Below are 22,304 nucleotides of genomic sequence, written 5' to 3' on the forward strand. Positions count from 1 at the left end.
TTTGCCACAAAATTCTCCCTCAAACACACAACCTCTTTCTACCTGGTTTCTTTATGCGTTTCGAGCTGGACTTGGAATGAATTGTCTGCAAGCCACCATCTGACAGCCTAACACACCATCTTAGGGTTTCCTCGGCTCTCCAGACTGTTGTCTTGCATCCTCAGAGATGGCTTGGGGATAAAAATGAGTTTAAAACAAAACTTTCTTTAGCTGGTCCAGCGGCTAAGGGCAGCTCTGATGCATCCAAGCACGCTGCCCTCTTCTCTTCCAGTTCTGCTCTGTGCCTATGGAAAAGGGGGCGGAGGCGAGAGAGAAGACGAAGAGGCGGAGGTCACTCGCGCGCCCCATCCTTCCCAGGCTGCCAGCGCAGCTAGGTGCAGAGGGATCCCAGGAGCGGAGCGCGCCCGGCAGGTTCCGCGCTAAGGGAACGAGTGCGCATAGGGGACGAGCGGCAGGACCACAGCTGGCGCCCCAGCAGGATCCCCGCACTGGGCTCGGTGGAACGAGGTGGCGGCGGCCCAGGGCGCCATGGCTCACCGAGCGGCTCAGTCTTCTCCGCAGAGAGCCCGGCTGGCGGCCTGGGATGACAAGGTACCACCTCTCCAGAGGCTGATCGCAACGCATGGGCCTCCGTATGACATCCAGTCCCAGGTTTAACCAACTCACCCCCTGGGACACCCGGCCGCAGCTTCTGCCGGCTGCGCCTGACACTGAGTTTGGACCAGATTCCCCAAGCTAGGGAGACGCGTAGAGAAAGAAGGGTACTCGGGCTAACCGGTCCCCATTCTGAGTTGCTCGGGTGGGGACTGGGTAGAAAGGGTCTCAGAAGAGGGAAATCGGCAGAGATCCCGCTTCTTGCCGCTGCAGGGTTCCCTGTGGGCGGCACTTCGAGTTTCTCACCCGGGGACCTCCTCACGCCCTGTGCCGGGATGAAGGAGAAAATAGCCCTTTGGCGTTTGAGCAATGGCAGAAAGTTTCAGCGAGTTTGTTAGTTTGGAGAGGATGTTATGACACCAGGCCAAAGGGCGGCGGGGGTAGTAACGGGCGAAAGTCGAACTGTGAGTAAGACCTGGAGGAGGTGACCGTCCTGGGGTCAGCCTAGGCAGTCCCACTCCGGCTGGGCGCAGGAAAGGCTGGCTCCGGAATTCCCAGCCTCCGGGAAAGCTAGCTGCTCGGGAAACGCCAATCGAATTAGCTCGGAGCAGAGTGGCTGTGGCCATGTATATCCAATGTCTGTGACTCAGGCTTCAGCCCCCTAGGGGAAAGAGTGACAAATAAATACTTCGCCTTGGATGTTGCTACTTTGAAGCTGTAATTGGACAGTATCTTGGCGGAGGTGCACAGTGAGCGTGGCCCGCCCCCTTCCCTATGGCGAATCAGAATTTCTGCACAGGGGCAGCTAGACCAGAAAACCTTCCTAGAGACTCGCCACTCTGCTTTTCGTGGGTTCAACGTGTGTGTGGTTTGCTGTTATTTGATTCAGGCTTAGAAACATATTCAGAAAATCTACATTTAATATCAATGAACTTGCTAGTCTCCTTCCAAAGTTTGGAGATTGTTATGTCTGCCTGACAAGGAGGTCGTTCAATTGAGGAATAATCTGCAGTTTGGGGACAAAGGCCGTTTTTTTTTTGTTTGTTTTTTAAAATAGACTTATGATTTTAAAAACCTTATTGGGTTCAAATCTAATCTTGGTAGCAATTTTGTAAAACCTGAAAATTTTAAGGTGTCAGTGATGTGTCAGGGGCACATACAGGAGGAGGTGCTCATTTGCAGAGGGGCCACAGAAGTTAACCAAGGGGTCTCAATTTCGACAGTTTCTTCACCTTGAAAATGAAATGTGGAACTGCAGGCAGATATGAGCTGCTTTCAGTATGATGCAACCTTGCTTGTGATAGGCCAGATAAAACCTATCTCACCACAGGGTGCTGGGGCACGTCAGTCATAAACGTCAGATGAGCAGTAATGCGTTGTTCATAATTCCTCTCTCTTTAACCTACAGATGTCTGGACTGCAAGCTTGCACAGTTTTGAGAGGGAGATGACTTGAGTGGTTGACTTTTATCTCCACAACAATGTCCATGAACAATTCCAAACAGCCAGTGTCTCCTGCAGCTGGGCTTCTTTCAAACACAACCTGCCAGACGGAAAATCGGCTTTCCGTATTTTTTTCAGTAATCTTCATGACAGTGGGAATCTTGTCAAACAGCCTTGCCATTGCCATTCTCATGAAGGCATATCAGAGATTTAGACAGAAGTCCAAGGCATCGTTTCTGCTTTTGGCTAGTGGCCTGGTAATCACGGACTTCTTTGGCCATCTCATCAATGGAGCCATAGCAGTATTTGTATATGCTTCTGATAAAGACTGGATCCGCTTTGACCAATCAAATGTCCTTTGCAGTATTTTTGGTATCTGCATGGTGTTTTCTGGTCTGTGCCCACTTCTTCTAGGCAGTGTGATGGCCATTGAGCGGTGTATTGGAGTCACAAAACCAATATTTCATTCTACGAAAATTACATCCAAACATGTGAAAATGATGTTAAGTGGTGTGTGCTTGTTTGCTGTTTTTATAGCTTTGCTGCCCATCCTTGGACATCGAGACTATAAAATTCAGGCGTCGAGGACCTGGTGTTTCTACAACACAGAAGACATCAAAGACTGGGAAGATAGATTTTATCTTCTACTGTTTTCTTTTCTGGGGCTCTTAGCCCTTGGTGTTTCATTGTTGTGCAATGCAATCACAGGAATTACACTTTTAAGAGTTAAATTTAAAAGTCAGCAGCACAGACAAGGCAGATCTCATCATTTGGAAATGGTGATCCAGCTCCTGGCGATAATGTGTGTCTCCTGTATTTGTTGGAGTCCATTTCTGGTAAGAGCCTGAAATTTTGACTTCTGCTTTCTTGGGTTAATCCATATTCAATTCAAGGTTATCTTTTTCAAAGTTGTTAGTCTGGAAGTTCGGTCTTTTAAATGCTGAGAATGACCGCTACTCAAAATTTATTTCAGCAGTCAGCTCTGGTTTAGAATTAAATGGGATATGACACATATGGTTATTTTCCCACAAGCCCTGAAGTGAAAGAAATGTGTTGCTAAACAATTCTAACCATAGTGTTAGCTGCTTCAAAGCAGTGTAGTTCTAACAGAAGTTACATATTTTTAATATACTGAATATGATTATTTCTAAAATATAAACAAAATGACCAACTATAAAACAACATTTGAACAGATTGCAGTAAGTCTTGATAGAAAGTCACATGGACTTTTAACTTGTAAACAGGGTATATTACCTAGTGGGTTCTCCTAAGCATGTAATGACCAGAACTGCAAAGGGTGGTGCTGAATTGAGATAGCTGGATAGTTAAGGTGTACTGCATGGATAGTTCAAGTGAAGAAATCAGTAGTTCACTAACTCAGGAACAATGCCATTTGTCCAGGGAGTGGTACATTTGGCAGGAAGGCCAGAGATTCCTCCCTTATTGTTTCATTCATTTAACATTTTAATTTAACCAGAATCTATATGTGATAGCTTGATAGTTTAATTTGGAAATGAAAGCTAAAGTGAAGCTATTAGAAACAAACATAAATCATATCATTTTCCAGATAGAAGACAAAAATCATATTTATCATAGATAGGTAAGACCTTAACTCTTTCTAACATTTTGCTTTATAATGTAAGAAGTGACAACATGCCATGAAAGAAAACAAAAACAAAACCCTCTGTAGCGAGCAAGTGAGGCAAAGATTTTCTTTTTTGCCTCGTCTGTAACAATGGGGAAGCGGGAGGGCATCCAGAGATAGCAATACAGGTGGGGTGGAAGTGAGGCAAAGGTAGAGGTAAGACAAAGGTAGTGGTTGTATCTTACCCGGTAGAATGAAGGTGCTTGTTACTAATGCAGTTTTCCAAGTCTCCAAACAGGCTGATTTCCCAAGAATTGTTGCTAGTGCAATTTTTTTTTTTCTTTTTTGAGACAGAGTCTTGCTGTGTCACCCAGACTGGAGTGCAGTGATGTGATTTTGGCTCACTGCAATGTCCGCCTCCCGGGTTCAAGCAATTCTCTTGCCTCAACCTCCTGAGTAGCTGGGATTACAGGCGTGTGCCACCACACCCGGCTAATTTTTGTATTTTTAGTAGAGATGGGGTTTCACCATGTTGATCAGGCTAGTCTCAAACTCCTGACCTCGTGATCCACCTGCCTCAGCCTTCCAAAGTGCTGGGATTACAGCTGTGAGCCACCATGCCCAGCCCACTAGTGCAGTTTTAATTAATGATCCAGATGATTTTGATACACATAAAAGTTTGTGATAGCTGCTACTGCAGACAGATTCTATGATAGAGTAGAGTTTATTTTACAAAGGGAGTTCTTCTTTTCTAATATTTTAAAAATTTCTATTCATATTATTGCCTCACAACCTGAATTTGGCTTCTTGAATTGTTAAGTCATTTAAATATTTTTTGTGTTGTTCCTGAGTTGGCCAGGTCATAAGAGCTCACCCAACGGGAGAGTGGGTCTATCAATGGCAAGTCAAGTCAACCTTTGGAGACCTGCTTATTGTCAATTGACAAGTACTTGGGTGAACCCAGTAAGAATCTGATCTGTGATTAGAGTATAGTTGTGTGAATTGAATAACAGAACCCATTTCTAACAACACTGGAACCACTTCATTGTTTATTTTTGAGGAGGTTAATGTATGTCACTTGACTAAAGAAATTTCCTGAGTATAATGCTTTTTTAGTTTTCTGTAGCTAAACTTTGAAGTAAAGTAACTTTTAAAACTAAAAAATGAGTCTGAAGGGTTGAAGTGAATTTGGGGGTGGTGAAAGAAATACAAAGAAGGTGAGAAAAGAAGTGGCTAAAAATGTTTAAATAAACTTTTACAACGAAGGTTGTGTCTCTGGAGAATACCTCAGAACAGTGAAATAGTGAAGCATTAATAAATGAGAGACATAATCTGGACAACTGAGATAATCACTTGTATTTTATTTTTTGTTTATTCTGAAGCAACTTAAAAATTCTATTTAGTTACTGGATTTCAACTTTGAGGAACAGGAGTCATAGACTTACTCCTGCAAGATTATGGAAGGAAGCAACATTTCAGACTCTTGGCATGGATGTTTTGAATGTATGTTTTCCTCTAATTTCTCCATTCCTGGATTTTTGGTTTGGTTTGGAATAAATATTACAATGTAATTCATATTTTGAACATATTTCCTAGTGGAAATAAAGTTTCATTTTTACAGAACATTTTCTGAGGTCCACTTTCTCTTTAACTATGAATTATTGATATATCTATGTCACAACATATAAATACTTTTGGCATGAAAATTATTTCTGTGTTAGCTGGATAGTAGATACACCACAGGTATTACTTAATGGGTTGATATTTTGAGTTATTTTAAGCATTCTTGGCTTCCTGGCTTCTTTTGTGGAGATCTGAGTCTTCATGAAAATTTCTGACTAAAAGATTTCATCAGAACTTTGGTGTTCTGGACACAAGTGCCTTGGGGATTAAGTTAAGGTCCTCAGACAGGTATAAATAACCTTATAAAAATACAGGCTTGAGAATCTCAAAATAACATCCAGTACTAATACTTCAGTTGAAAATTTTCTCTTTTTCTCTCTCACACATCTAGGAGGATTTTAATAGATATAATTACAGAGCCATCATTTTCCTGTCCACCTTGTATTTTAAAAGTTTCTGGTTTTTAAAAATACCTCTGAAATCAAGCTTCTGGACTCCCACAGATGCACTGTAATAGTGACAGCTTCCAGGTCAATGCCCTATTTCATACCATGTGCCTTTTCTCTCTGATTAAGTGTGAATTGTTGGATTTGTGTTTGAATGAAAATCTGCACACACTCTTTGATCAGTGTTCACAGTCATTTTCAAGTCTCAAGCTGGAACAAAGGTAGAGGTACATACACTAAAAGGAGGAAAGGAGGAAGGTGGAGATGATGGTGTTTCTGCCTGACAGGAGCTGCTAAATCAAAACTTATCAATAGTGGCATAATTTCTAAAATCATTGAAATTTATAAATTGAAATTTATATTTAAGTTTATGTCAAAGGTGATACTTTATGAATTTGTTGAGTTTTAATACAAAGGTAAAATGATCATAATGTTTGAATTCTCTCTCATGCTAATAGACTCTATTTTACTTTTTTGAGTAGTTTTGGGTCTACAGAAAAATGAGTAGAAAGTAGAGAGAATTTACAAATACTCCCTTCCCCTCCTCCCACCCATCACCTTTATTATTAACATCTTGCTTTGGTGTGGCATATTCATTACAATAGATGAGTCAACACTGCTATATTATTATTAACTAAAGTTTGTAGTTTACATTAGGGCTATCTCTTTGTGTTGTACATTCTATGGGTTTTGAAAATCTAGAATGACATGTGTCCACCATTACAGTATCATTCAGAATAGTTTCCTTACCCTAAAAATTCCCTGTGGCATTATAATGTGTTTTATTTTTCCAAAAGGGGAAAATGTGCTTTCCTCCTCCTAGCAATTGAAATGTAGAAATGTAGTACAAACATAACATTTGTTTAAAATATAACTTGTTATTTACTTAAATTTTCACAATATCTGGGTTTTGTAGTTTTAAACACAGTTAATTCATTCACATTCATTTAATTATAATGCTAACCAAAAAATACAGGAAACTACAACCGATGCTTATTATCTTACAGTTCCATTTAGCAACAAGTTAATTCTAAACATCTTTGAAAGTGAAACAGCAATTATAAAATTGTCTCGTGTTCTTCCTAGATGAATCAATTTTTCTTAATAAATAAATCTTGAACACATTCTCCTGATGTCTCTATTGTGAAGGGGAAAAAAGACATTTATCAGCACTTTTGAGAAATATTTTCTCAATATTGTTTTGTTTCTACTTTTATATGGGTAATGATTCTTTGTAATGCTCCACTTCTAGAATATGCAAACCTAAAAGGAATTAATTATTAGTGCTATGTGTAGTTCAACTATTTGGCAGAGCAACAAATACTTGTTGACTGGTTGACTGTAACTTAAGTAGTATGAATGTCAAAAGATTGGAAATGATTGACCAGTATATGGATTCTGAGTTTTGTAGGTTAACAACCAAGCAAACTCTGAAACCAAATGGTAATTTTAATCTGTTCCCTAATCACCAACGGTAGACCTGGGACGCTATTAAATTTCAGCTGTCTTTTACTGGAAGGCCATATGTTTGTTTTACCTTCTCTTCAGGGATACAGAATAATTTTGAATGGGAAAGAGAAATATAAAGTACATGAAGAGCAAAGTGATTTCTTATGTAGGTGAGTTTACCCAAGAAATGTGTTCTCTTGCAAATGTAGAGTTGGAGCTTGATTTTCCTAAGATTACTCTTATGCTAATATTTCTAGTCAACATAGTTAAACATTGTTTGGTCACTAAGGTGTTTGTCAGATATAGATCAAAGAACTGGGTGGCTAATTGAAGTTTGCCTGAAATTACTAAAGGTATTGACTTCATAATGACCAGGTCTTAAAGGGCAAATGACAAATGATGGAGTAACATGACATCATAGCACATTTTGACTATTAGTGAAGATTATTTTCTTTGAAAGGCTGACCCCCATCATCATATTTAAGAATGGTGTAATGGAAATCTATGTATGTGTCTTGAGCACTTGCCTCAGTACCCAAAGGATGGTGAGTGGATGTACGTTTATATGTTTTATGTGAAGAGATAATGCGGAAAATTGCACATGTACAATATAAATGTGTACATGTGTATATGTAGTGTGTATATTGTTTATGTATTTAGGTACATACATAAAAGTGTAGATGTGTACATACATACCTGTGTGTGTATGTATATAAACAAATACACACATAAATGTTAAATTACTTACCAATTTAAAAAATTAACCAATTGCCATTGGATCAAATAAGAGAGATTCTAGTGGGTGGCATAGCTATCAGATACTGTGTTCACTACTTGGGTGATACTAGAAGCCTAAACCTCAGTATTGTGCAATATTCACATGCAACAAACCTGTACAGGTATCCCCTGACTCTAAAAACAAACAAAGAAACAAACAAACAAACAAACAAAATGGACGGTTCTATAGTCTTATATTAGATCTTGGAATGTAGATCTTTCAGATTTAATCTTGGATTTCTGCTGATTTCAGAGGCAATATTTTCATAAATCGTTTTAGCTAGTTTTCTTTGTGAAGAGGGAGTGTCCCTCTGTTTGGAACGTGGAAGCAGCAGTGAAGTTGTCCGGATACAGGACTGATGACACCTGGGTTCTACTCCTGCGAAGTTTGTAACTTAGATCTAAACGACTCAAAATTCGTATCTAGCAGAAAAGACATATTTTAGAGACACGTTAATGTACTTTAATCACTGGAATTCAGATGGCTTTCTCACATTGGGGAAAGCATGAAGTAAGTGCCATGGGGTGAATGACCAACCACAGCTAGCAGAGGAGCTGTTCTGGGAGATCAGGGAGCACGTTCCTGTCCCTGAGCCTTGGTGTTCTCCTGCCTGGAACACTCTCCTCTTTGACTCTCTCCCTCTTTCTTCTCTGTTTTCTCAAATATTCCCTCCTCTAGCCAGGCTATCTTAAAAAGTTCCTGTTCTCTTTTCCTCTCTTCCTTTCTGCTGCTTTATCTCCCTCATAGGACCTAGCAGGATGTGATAACATAATACACATTTCTCTGTTTATCTGGTTGTTGCTGGGCTTTTGCCCCTAGCACGCAAGCTCCTGAGGGAAGGGCCTTGCTGATTGTTCTGTGTTCAGCTCCTAGACCAGTGCCTGGCATATAGATGGGGTCAGTAAGGGTCTGTCAAATGAATCCTATGTAAAGGAGGGCCCAGTTGTTGACTACACTCATTTCCACTTTGGATTAGCTCTGCTGAGGAGGTCAGGACCTGGTTGATAGGCCCTGGGAATACTTCTAGTACTTTGAATTGTGTTGAGCTGGAGAGGTCTGAGAGGGAGAAATTCTGTGTTCAGAAGTTCCCTAAGAATGTAAGTTGGAAGTAGTGTCGTGGAGAATCTTGGACTTTCTGAAGTTTGAGTCCAGAATGAGAATTAAGGAATTTTGTCGGCTTCTAGAGGAACTTCATGGATATACTAGGCTTGGTATTTTATTTTATGATATTACAATGATTTGTTTATGTGTTTTCTCTGTTATTCCAAATGGTGCTGGGTGGCTTTACTCTACCTTATTAGTTTGTTTTAATTTCAAATATAATGAGCCATTAATAAATATTTGTTGAATGAAGAAGATAATGAATCAAGTATTGAATGGGAAGTATCAAAGGCAAAGGAAAATATTAGGTAATAGAAATTTGGATTAATTTTACCCCAGAGTCTTTAACACTGTTATTTTCTCTACAGCCACACATTTTTTTCATAATGCATTTTTTATTAATATTTTATCTCTGAGAGAATCATGTCAAGGGACAAGAGGAGAACTTACTTTGAGTAAAGACCTCCAGATATTGCATGTTCCTTGTCATAAAATGAAAGCTCTATGGTAAATGTGGAAATTTGTCTGAAATGGGCTTGCTTACATCATGTCTTTACCAGCTGATTAAGTGAATGCATGTGCCTTAATTTGCATTGTTATCAGACTAAAAGATTAGGTAGGTTTTATATTCACAGAGGATTAATTCTCAAAAAATTCTGACAGACCTTTTTAGCGGACACTGTGGTACTCCTCCCTGATCTTCCTTTTCTCAGGGAAATTTCCTTTTGCTGAATTAGCTGCTTTGTCCAAGATTGTGTCCCTGTCTCTTGGGGTCAGTCTATGTGCAGTGACCGGTGGATGTGGGGATACAGGGAACTTGTTCCTTTGCCTTGTTGGGATATTTCTGAAGGTCCATTCATGTTTCAGGACTTGCTGAGGCATCTCTTGAGGAGTTTCCTGGCAACTGCATTGCAGCTCCTCTCCTGCCCAATCCTGCTTCCTTCCCCACTTCACTCTCTCCCTGGGAAGCTTCCTGCATGCAGATCTCTGCCCCGAAGTCTATTGTCTCCACAGTCTACCTTAGGACAACCTTTCAGAAATCTATTTGTTCATGTACTATCTGCATATAAAGTGTATTACACATTGGTTTACAGCATTATTTGATAAATATATGAGCTATGTATAGGCTATGTATATGGAATTGAGCTCATTTAAGTATAAAACTATCTCCCTCCATAAAAGTGTATGGTATAAAATTGGCAAATGTCAATCCAGTTTTAAAAGACATCGCTAGGATGAGAATCTACACAAGAATTTGTTGCTTTGGATGAGCACAGTGATCTGGAATACTTTGTTATTTTAAATTTACTTACTCTTGGAAAAACATGACCTTTTTTTTTTTAAGAAGAAAGACTTATAAAAATGCCCAAAGATATCATAGACATTGAGACGACACTTACAAAACATTACTTGAATGACTTAAGTGTAAACGAATCAGAAACATGTGTATTAAATTTATACCCTCATGGATATAAAAATCTTCTGGCTTAAAGGGTTTTGGGCTTTCTATTAAGCTCCAAAACATTTGAAGAACAATTCAAGATGTTGATGTGTTCCAAAGCTCTTTGGGTTGCCAGTTTTAGCTTTATTTGCTTAAGACTTATCTTTATAGGAAGTATATAAAATGCATTCCATTTATATTTGTTTTGGAAGGCATGTATAGCCACCCCAGTTTTACCTGATACATCAGTGTCATTTATCTGTACTCAGAGAGGACTTCATCCAATAGGATAAATTTGTCTTGTGATACTTGTAAATCAACCTTTCAGAGCTTGCGTAAACCTGCCTCCTGTCTGTCCTCTTTTCTGGGTGTAATACAGCTAATGCCATAGAAGAGTGAATACAGTTGTGGTTTTACATAGGCAGGGAGGTGTTTTTTCTCACTCCTCCTCAGCTATTGTATCCCAAATGAAATTCAGACTGTGGAATGCTGAAATGGAATGTGGCTGTGGTGTGATGGTGAAGGAGACAGAGATAATTGGATTGTGTAAAATGAATTATTTTAGTTTTTTTGTGCATAGTCCCAAATCAAGGCTTCCTTTGAGAACAGTGTAGTTATTCAGAGTACAGGCGGGGAACATGGATCTCAGCCTCACCACTCCTTAGCTATGACCTTAGAGTTACTCTAAGACAATTGTGCATATCTGTGATTATAATCATAGTATACTCTGATGTACTGTCAGATTAAATAACTTGACTCCCCTAAAATCTCATCGTAGAGTGATTGGTGCATAGTAAACGTACAAGAAAACCAAAAATACTCAAAAAGTGTATTGGTATTAATGCTGCCCACCATCTCAATGAAAAATAATCATCTGTGTTAGTTCAGATGTTTTCCATTTTCTCTTCCATTAAGAAAGATTGGTTGCAGTAGAAAGGAAAAGAGGAAGAAGCTCATAGCTTCAGAAAACTTGAACATTTCCACTCCAAGTTTCACATTATAGGTCCTTATTTCACTATCTCATCAGAAGTAAAGATGTTGCCTGCTAACCTCCTAAATATTCTAATAATTTGTAAGATATTAATTATTAGATCAGAGTTGTGAGTGGTACCAGGGAGTAAAGGATACAGATCTTTCCTCAAGGAACGTATAATTTAGTTGAAGCAAAAGACGTAAGATATTAGCCTTTGAAGAAGCAATATAGTGTAGTGGTTTAAGAATCTGGGTTCAAGTCCTGTTTCTTTCACTTCCTGGCCATGTGACTGTAGCCACTGTTTCCTCATAATTAAGTAGTAATAAAGCAAAGTAAAATATTTTAAAGTAAAATAAAGTGAAATAAGTAGTAATAGTACCCACTTTATAGGGTGGTTGTGAGAATTAAATAAATTAATGTATGTAAAGCACTTAAAATAGTGTTTGACATATAACAAGTACCGTATGCTTCAGTTATTATACTATTCTCATTGTTGTTTCTGTTAGTATTAAATAATAATTTTGCCTGCTAATCATTTTGTCAATGAGACAATCAAAGGTACTTTAAAATTATTTATTAAATGAATAATGAGACTTATAAAAGGGATTTGTCACTTCTAATTTGATGATCCATAAGTTATTATTTGTTTATTGATCTGACAAATATTTATTGGGCATCTAACATGTATCAGGCACTGTTCTAGATTCTAGAATAATAGTCTCTGTAATTTAACTGTTCATAATGTCTATGGCCTTAGACAATTGTACTTATAAAAAGAGAAGAGATATGCAGGAAATTGAAATATAATGATTCTATCTTTTGTTACAACAGAATAGCAGGTATTTTATTATGAATGTTTGTGGATGGGATTATTTGTGACAACTTATGAAAAGGAAAAAAATTTCTCTGGGCTATCATTTACAAAGAAAAATTACTGGAAATAAATGTAATTGAAAGTCAATTAATGTAAGCTGTACGAACCAATGAGAAAATAATGCATATAATTCCCAGAGACACAGAAGTGTGAAAATGAGAAGAGAAACTCTTTAGTATTTGGGCCAGGCTTTAACAGGATTAGAATACAGCAGGTTATAATAAGTTAATATTAAAAGAAAAATTTTTCAAGTAATAAAATATGAGTAGTAGGAAAATTAAGTTAGATAATACAAATTTAATAATTCAAATTAGTATTTTATACTATCTTTTGATAAGGAAAGTGACTCAGGATGTACAAGAGAAATAAATTTGGGGTGAAATGAAGCATTACAAAAACTCCTAACACTTTCTAAGAGTTCAAGGAAGTTTTAGAAATAAAGAAAAACAATTAAATCATTAAATTGCTGTGAACATGAGTAATAGGAAGAAAACCAAAAAGTTCATTTATGCTTTCATTTACTCATGAATAATTTACTCATTGATTTACTCTTTCAGCTGACTTTGCTGAGGAAATGGGTGGGTGTCTCTCCAGGTGGAGGGTAAAGGATAGAGACAGATACATGACCTGGGAAAATATTCCTGAGTCAAATTCTAAGACTCATGCTTTCTGTCTCCTTCATTTTGTCTGTGACTTTGCATTCTCTTCTCCAAACTCCACATGCATCCTCTGCCTACTTTTTCTACTTTTACTATGGGGTAAATATAGCTATTTGTATTTTTCTGGCTTTGCTTTGGAGCAGGTCAGGGAGGTAATGTCTTAGTAATACTGAAGGAACCTCTGATCACAAAGGTGAATTAGTAAGTACTAAATACACAGCAAGAACATTGTTGTAGCAGCAATGGCAGCAATATTTGTTGTTATTGTTATTATATCATCCTTTATTTTGCTTCTTGCATTTATGACCGTGGCTGTGGACCAGAAAACAGAAGGAAAAATAAAAGTCACATGAGTGAAGGAGAAACAGAATGTAAGGGTAAAAACAAGGCAATTACAGCAGCAGAAAGCTGGTGCTGTGAGGGTGAAGAGAGGCACTCTCATGTTTCAGGAACTCTGTTGGAAAGATGAGACCTCCTTTTATTTTCACAGATATCTTCTCCTTTATTGAGGAATATTAAATTTCATGTATTATATTCCCCAAGCTATTTGAAAAAATATAATATTTTCTTTAGCTATAAAATTTCATTGTAAAAAATTATAGCAAACTACACATTAAGTTTTTTTAAAAAAATCTTCCAAATCCCACTATCCAGAGATAACTACTGTTAGTATTCTGGGTATGTCTATCCTTTTACCTAGCTAATGGGGAAAATACATTATTTTAATTCTTTGATTAATAGAGTAAACATTTTTTATTACAGTTGTTGGGCATTATCCCTTTTATGAATGTACAAGTATTTGTATTTTTATAATACAAATGTTCAAGAACTCTTTGGATAGCAAAGAACAGATAATTCTGATATATAAAAATATTTATGAAATAAATTGTTATAAAAGCAGTTACTTTTTCAGGTTTATTGTTTGCCTTTTAATTTAGTATTTGAGTTTACAACAGTAGTGAATTAATAATTTCTTTTGTGGTTACTGCTTCATTTCATGTTTAAAAAATGCTTTTCTCAGGCTGAGATGATACCAGCATTTATCTCTTTTCTTCTTCTAGCAATTTTCCCCATTCATCATTTGTATTTATGTTTTAATACATTTATTACTTATTTTGGTTTGATTTACAAGTTAATGATCTGAATTTTCTATTGAATGGTTAGCCAGTTGTCCTCAAATTATTTATTGAATGATCTTCCTGCAAACTGTTTTAAATTCCTACATTTAGTATATATAACATTCTAACATGTGCTTGGATATTTTTGGATCCTTTATCTTATCCTGTTGATCTTTACATACAATTAGTATTAGCTTTATGTACAATTATCTTTACATTTTATTTAGACTTGGGTTCAATTTATCAATTTTAATATAGAGTGTTTCTTATCTTGATCACAATCTATCTTATTATCAAAGTCATGTTTTGAATAAAAATTTTGTAATTTTCCTCATAATAGTGAGGCAAATTAGTTGTGTTAGTTTTATAAAACTTTCATTCTAACTTTTTTTTTTTTTTGAAATGGAGTTTTGCTCTTGTTGTCCAGGCTGGAGTGCAGTGGCGTGACCTTGGCTCACTGCAACCTCCGCTTCCCAGGTTCAAGTGATTCTCCTGCCTCAGCCTCCTGGGTAGCTGGGATTACAGGCACCCACAACCACACCTGTCTAATTTTTGTATTTTTAGTAGAGATGGGGTTTCACCACGTTGGCCAGGCTGTTCTCAAACCCCTGACCTTAGGTGATCCACTCACCTCGGCCTCCCAAACTGCTGGGATTACAGGCGTCAGCCATTGCGCTTGGCCTATTCTAACTTTTAAAAATTTTTTGTTTCTACTGTAAATATAATCATATTTTTTTCTTTTACATATACAAGTATATAAGAAAGCAGTGATCTTGATGCATTTGTTGTTTATTGTGGTAAAATTTGCATAATATAAAATTTACCATTTTAACCATTTTAAGTGTACAATTCATTCACAATGTTGTGCAGTTGTCACCACCATCTTGTACAGAACATTTTTTTTACCCGCAAAGAAAACCCCATATCCAACAGTAGTCACTCCCCACACCCCAAAGTCCATGGCAACCAGTAATTTCTCTCTTTCTGGGTTTGTTTATTATGGTTATTTTGCATAAATAGAATCTTACAATATGTCATCTTTTGTGTCTGGCTTCTTTTGGTTAGCATAAGGTTTTCAAGGTTCATGTACATTACAGCGTGTATCAGTACATCTTTCCTTTTTGTAGCTGAATAAATTCATTTGTAACAATATACCACATTTTGTTTATCTTTTCAGAAGTTGATGAACATTTGGGCTGTTTCCATCTTTTGGCTATTGTGAATAATAATGCCATTTGTGTACAAGTTTTTGAACACCTGTTTATAATTCTTTTGGGTATACAACTAGAAGTGGAATTCTTGGTAATATAGTAATTCTGTTTAACTTCTTGAGAAACCACCAAACCTTTTCACAGCAGATGCAAAATTTTCCATTCCTGACAGTAATGTGTGAGTGTCCCAATTATTCCACATTTTTTTTTGCCAACACTTTTTATTTTCTCGTTTTATTTTTATTTATATTTTATCATAATGGCTCTAGTGGATGTCATGGTAACTCATTGTAGTTTGAGTTTCATTTTCTTAATGTTGAACATCTTTTAATGTGCTTGTTGGCTATTTGTATATATTTTTGGAAAAAATCGTTTTATTTTTGTGTGTAAAAAGGTTATATTGGTCTCTAATTTCCCTGTTTTATTTTATTCTTTTACTTTTAGTATTAGAATTATTCTAGTTTTAAAAACCAGCAGGGAAATTCTTATTTTTCCAGGTACTAGAATAAGTAAAGTAATTTGGATGTTAGTTGCTTTATGATTTGACATTATTTCAGCATTTTGTTTGACAGTTTTATTTTTTCCCTAGTGATTGGTTTGTTTGATTTCAGTACAAATTTGCTGCTAAATTTGTACTCTCAAGGATACTGAGTATATTCTAATAAAATATAATAACCTAATAAATATAATAGTACATTTGAATAAGATATAATATCTTAATATTCTAAGAATATAAAGTTCTTTTTGGCTAATTCCAGCATTTCTGTATCCTGGAGTCAGTCTCTGTTTGTTCTATTTTTTGAGAGCAAGTCACTGTTTCCTGTTTCTTTGTTTATTGAACATTATTGAATTGTATCTTGGGCATTGTGAATGTTATGTTAGGGAGACTCTGCATTCTGTTATATTCCTCTGAAGAGTGTTAATATTTCTGTTTTAACAGGAAATTAACCTGATCAGACTCAAACTTCAAACAGCAGCTGAAATACCAGTTATTTCATCCTTAACTAGATTACATGGAATCTACCCTAGACATGCATGGTTCAAAGGTCAGCCCAAGATTTGGTCAGAGTTTATATATAATATTTGGGGCTTTCCCTCTCTGGCTCTTTTGTTTCCAGGAGAACTCTGTCCTCTGGTTCTTCAGGCTGGAAAGACTGTGGGTTTAGTATCAGAGTTTAGCTACTCTGTATGGCACAGACTGGGGTGTGTTTTCAGACTGGAAACTGTGGAATAGGAAACTCATCCTTTTTCCCAGAGAATGATTGATTATTCTCTAGAATTTTCCTGCTTTTGGTTATTCTCCAGGGTCTTCAGGTAGTGTGTTTGTTTTTGTTTTTGGCAGAGTTTATAGCTATTGAGTGAAGGTTGATTCCATAGGAGCTTATTTGGCTGTACTGGAATGAAACAGCACATTTAGATTTTAGATTTAAGTTGTTATTTTTTAGAAAAATTCTAAAATTTCCATTTTAGAAATTTAGAAAATTCTCCATTTTCTAAAATTATTTTTGACATTTTTGGAAGTTCCATAGGAATATAGTCTATGTCTGCTTTGCTAATCATTGTATTTGCAGAGCCTAATATAGGACATGTCACACAGTGAGTATTCAAGAAAATTTGTAAAATGTTGAATAAAATAAGTTTCATAACCATACTATAAACAACTGAAAAATTATGTAGAATTTGACTGATATTTTGTTTTATTGGCTTTGTTATTGCTGCAATTTCTTTTTGATCATACTGTCTCCATTCTAATGTTTGGTATTTTGATTGATTTCTAGATTGCTGAAGTATAAAATTAAACTCTTAATGTGAAGAATAAGGATGAGGCTTCAAACTAGAATGTTTGAAAATGTACTTATCTTGGTCAATAGTTTTGCTGATTATTGAGTTGTTATATCAAAATTATTTTCCCTTAAAGACCTTGCTGACCTTATTCCATTTTGTTTTCTTCATTTACTTCTATAAAGAAGGAGTTTGAAACCAATTTAATTCTTTTCCTTCCTGTGTGGTTACTTATCTTTGGAATTTGTTTCAGTGTGGGAATACTTTTATTACATTTTGCTTGTACTCAGGATACTTTTTTAACCTGATTTTTTTAACCCCATAGAAGTGTTCTATTTTCTTTTTTCTGTTTATGCTTCTGAAATACTGAAGCTTCTGAAAAACAAAGTTTTCTACTTGTTTTTCCTTATGAAATACTTTTTAAAAGTATATCAAAGCTTCTTGATTTATTACTCATAACACTTATCTTTTCATGCATCATTCATATATATATATTTACTCTTTTCTACAAAAATCGCCTAGACAGATTTGGTATTCTGTTTTTATTGCATTCATTATATTTTGAAATTTAATAATAGTATTTTTCCTCTAGTCTGTGGCTGGAAACTTCATGGTTTTGCCGAACAGCTTCTTTTCATGAGTATTACTGTAGTCCAAAGTTACCTGAGGCACTGCTCTCTTTTGAGTCATCATACCCTTCATTAGGAGTGTGCAGCTGTCATGATCCCCTTTACTGCACCAAGTACAGCCTAGAAATGAATGTCACTGTCTCCATAGCAAGTGCTAGCTCCCTGCTGTGCACCTCAGCGAAATTCATGTGGTTCAAACTCTCCCTTGACTTCTATCTCTGAACCACTCTCAACAGTCTGGCCTGCCTTTGCCAGCATTGGTGGGTATATGTGTTGTTTCTAACTGAGTTGTTCAAATGGGAATTTGGGCAGGAAGAATGCAAAATGTAAAGGTAAAATCATCTCTTCTTAACCCAGAGGGATCATTATTACTTTAAAATGCATATTTCTCATAATATTCTATATAAATTCTAAAGGCAAGCCTTAAAGTAGAAAATTAATCCAGTACATAATTTTTGTCCTTTTAGTCATTTTGGCCATAGGATACTGATATGAATGTTACAGTCAATTCTTTTTACTGAGGTGATTTTCAAAATTGAATTAGTGAGATGTTTGGGTACTTTGGTACAGTCTAAGGAATTTTAGTGCCATTCTTATTAATGGAATATAGGCCATCAAATTCGAACAGACCAAATAGAGATTTTCTTCCATTCTGTCTCATGCTGGCAGTACCTCTTGGTTGGACTCTAGAATTCTGATATTAAAAATATTTTAACATGGAGAGTAACTTTACTACTTACCTTCTCCTGCCTGTATTCTGGTAGCTGTTTCAGTTCTACTAAATCAGAAAGGAATCAGTGGATGAAAGAGTATAGCTAAATTTCCACTATAGAAGGTAGGCCCATTCTGCCTAGTGCCAGGAATATGATGCTGACTGTGGTGGTCATCAAAGCCTGTAATTGGCCTATCCCTCATCCAGACCTGTCTAGTGGTTTGGAATTGCTCAAAATCTGTGCATTAAGAAGAAACTTCTTAGAATATTTCTCCAAGCTAGCATATCCTCTGTGTCTGCTTACATCAGAAATGCACCTTTTGGGGAAATGCTAGACTAGAATTGCATATAAAGAACAGTATGATTGCTGTCTTATTCCTTATTTCCTAGTATAAAAGCTTATTTTCAAATTGCAACAAAAAGTAGCAACTGATATCTCTATCATTATGCTTGTATTCATTTTGGTGAAAAGATAGTTTCTGATACATCTTAATTTTTAAATGTTTCTATAATGATGATTTTTTTTTGTTACTGAAATCTAGCTTTCCTGGATAGCAGAGAAGACAGCAATCTATCTAGGAGTCATTTCCATTGTGTGCTATTGACTTTCTCTTAGTTGCCAAAATTAGATTGCCTGTATAAACTAAATGGTCATAATATAAAAGCTAGCCTGCTTATTTATATAGTTTTACATTTATGTGGGTTTCCAATTCATTGATTTAGCAAGCCATTTTATGTTTGGTGATAAAGGTGACTGAATGACCTGTTTTTCCTGTATCAACACTCTCACCTTAAACACCTCCCTCAGGTATGAATTGACATTAGAATGTAACCACAGCATTGGTGCCACCTTTCTCTTGGACTTCTTGGGTTGTTTTACATGGTTGCTAAAAATTCAAACTTAAATCAGTTCAACTCATGCAAAGATTACCTGCTAAATGGTATAAAGAGATAAGCAGCAACCAATTACAAATCATGCATTACAGTGATGCCTCTGAAAGATGTCCTGTTCATTCAGGTACTAACCCAGTAAATCCTGAGGGATTTCTCTGCTATCCCTCTCTTCTAGAGGGCCAAAGCGCTCTTAAAGTACTGAGCATGCAGGATGAATGCATTAGTGCATTTTTGTATGACTAGAAGGGAATTATTGAAACTGCGTAATTATGAAGAAAAGAGGTTTAATTGGGTCACGGTTCTGCAGGTTGTAGAGAAAGCATGGTGCTGGCATCTTCTCAGCTTCTGTTGAGGTCTCAGTGAGCTTTGACCCATGGCAGGAGGTGAAGTGGGAACAGGCACATCACATGGCAAGACAGAGAGAGTAAGAAAGAGGAACGGAGGTGCACACTCTTTTAAACAACCAGATCTCATGAGAACTCAGAGTGAGATCTCATTCATTACCACAAAGAAGGCACGAAGCCATTCATGAGAGATCCACTCCCAGAATGCATTCACCTCCCACCAGGCCCCATATCCAACACTGGAGATTACATTTCAACATGAGATTTGGAGGGGACAAACACACAAACAATATCATTCCATCCTTGGCCCCCCAAATCTCATATCCTACTCATACTGCAAAATACAACCATCCCCTCACAGTAGTGCTCAAAAGTCTCAAGGCATTCTAGTGTCAACTCAAAAGACCCAAATTCTTGAATATCATCTGAGACTCAAATCAGATTCCTTCCACCTATGAGCATGTGAGCACAAGGAAGAGTTATTTACTTTCATGATACAATGGTGGTATAAGCATTAGATAAACATTCTCATTCCAAAAGGGGGAAATAAGCTAAAAAAAAAAGAGACGACAGGCCCCACACAAGTCCAAAACCCAGGACATCAGTCATTGAATTTTAAAGCTTAAATAGTCCTTGACTCCATGTCCCACACTCAGGGCACACTGGTGTAAGAGGTAGGCTCCCAAGGGCTGAGGAAAATCCATCCCTTTGGCTTTGCAGGGTGCAGCCACCATGGCTGCTCCCATGGGTTGGAGTTGAGTGCCTGTGGCTTTTTCAGGCTTATGGTGCAAGCTGCAAGTGGCTATACCATTCCAGGGTCTGGAGGGTGGTGGCCCCCTTCCCACAGCTCTACTAGGCAATGCCCCTTTGGGGACTTGGTATGGGGGCTTCAACCCAAAACTTTTCCTCTGCACTTCCCTAGTAGAGACTCTCTTTGGGGGCCCTGCCCGTGAAGTAGCCTTCTGCCTGGGCACCCAACTTTCCCCATATATCCCCTAAAATCCAGGGGGAAGTCACCAAGCCTCCTTCAGTTTTACATTCTGTGCACCTATATGTTTAATACCATGTGGAAAATGCCAAGACTTATGGCTGATGCCCTCAGGTGTGGTGGCAGGAGATTTACCAGAGGCCCTTTGAGCCATCGCTGGAGCTGAAGCAGCCTGAACATGGCAAATAGCATTGTGAAGCTGCACAGGGCACTGATGACCTGGCTCTGGCTCCTGAAACCCTTATGTCCTCCTAGGCCTCTGGGCCTGTGATGGGAGGGAGATGCTTCAAAGACTTCTGAAATGGCTTTGAGGCTTTTCACTCATTGTCTTGCATATTAGCACATGGCTCCCTTTTAGTCATGCAAATCTCTCTAGCAACTGGTTGTTCCCAGCCCACATAAATTCCTCTCCTGAAAAATGCTTTTTTTTCTCTATCACGTGGCTAGGTTGTGATTTTTTCAAACGTTTATCCTCTGCTTCCCTTTTAAATAGAAGTTCCAACTTTAAGTCATTCCTTTTTCCCTGTGTCTGATCATAGGCTGTTAGAAGCAGCCATGCCACATCTTGAACACTTTGCTGCTTGCTTCTTCTGCCAGATATCCCAGGTTATTACTCTTAAATTCAAACTTCCACAGATCCCTAGGACATGAACACAATATAGCCAAGTTATTTGCTAGGGGGTAAAATGCATGACCTTCACTCCAATTCTGAATAACTTCCTAATTTCCATCTGCTACCTCATCAGCCTGGTCTTCACTGTCCATATTTCCATCAGGTTGTGATTTTGGCCACAACCATTTAATCAGTGTCTAACAAGTTTCTAACTTTCCCTCATCTTCCTATGTCCTTTTGAGCCCCCCAAACTCTTCCAACCTCTGCCCCTTTCACAGTTCCAAAGCTGCTTCCACATCTTCAGGGATCTCTATAGCAATACTCCACTCATGGTATGAATTTTCAGTGTTAGCTCATTTTTTATATTGCTATAAAGAAATATCTGAGACTGGGTAATTTTTAAAGAAAAGAGGTTTAATTGGCTCGTGGTTCTGCAGGCTGTACAGGAAGTGTGATGCCAGCTGTGCTCAGCTTCTGGGGAGGCTTCAGAGAGCTTTTGCTTATGGTCGAAGGTGAAGCCAGAGCAGGCACGTCACAGGTGAGAGAGGGAGCAGAAAAAGTGAGGGGAGATGCTACATTTTTAAAGAATCAGATCTTACATGGACTCAGAGCAAGAAATTACTCATTACCATCTTGCTTGAACTCAGAGTGATAAATCACTCATTATCATAAGGAGGGCACCAAGCCATTCATGAGGGATCTTCCCCTATGACCTAAACACCTTTCTCTAGCCCCTACCCCCAACATTGGGTGATAAGGTTTAGATGTTTGTTCCTTCCAAATCTCATGTTGAAATGTCATTCTCAACATTAGAGGTGGGGCCTGGTGAGAGGTGATAGAATCATGGAGGCAGATTCCTTACAAATGGTTTAGCACCAACTCCTTGGTAAGTGAGTTCTCTCTCATGATATCTGGTTATGATATCTGGCATGATATCTGGTTGTTTCAAAGTGTGGGACCTCCCCCTTCTCTCTCCTGCTTTTGCCATGTGACATGCCTGCTCCCCCTTTGCCTACCTTTATAACTATATGCTTCCTAATGTCCTCAC

General features: G+C 37.6%; 1 protein-coding gene across 3 annotated transcripts in view; it reads left to right on the forward strand.

Annotated features, from left to right (window-relative positions):
- The first annotated feature begins 333 nt into the window (after positions 1–333).
- PTGFR (prostaglandin F receptor (FP)) overlaps positions 334–22,304 on the forward strand; it is a 47,646-nt gene continuing 25,675 nt past the window's right edge. For 2 of the 3 annotated variants that reach the window (XM_011953173.1, XM_011953174.1), the window contains exons 1-3: positions 334–591; positions 2,003–2,872; positions 7,239–7,309. In XM_011953173.1, the coding sequence (XP_011808563.1) occupies positions 2,075–2,872; positions 7,239–7,309 (869 nt within the window). In that variant the 5' untranslated portion in view covers positions 334–591; positions 2,003–2,074. The remainder of the gene's footprint in view (positions 592–2,002; positions 2,873–7,238; positions 7,310–22,304) is intronic. The other variant, XM_011953172.1, reaches the window with a different exon arrangement.

The sequence above is a fragment of the Colobus angolensis genome, unplaced genomic scaffold (assembly GCF_000951035.1).
Source record: "Colobus angolensis palliatus isolate OR3802 unplaced genomic scaffold, Cang.pa_1.0 Scaffold359, whole genome shotgun sequence".
In the NCBI taxonomy this organism is placed as follows: domain Eukaryota; kingdom Metazoa; phylum Chordata; class Mammalia; order Primates; family Cercopithecidae; genus Colobus; species Colobus angolensis.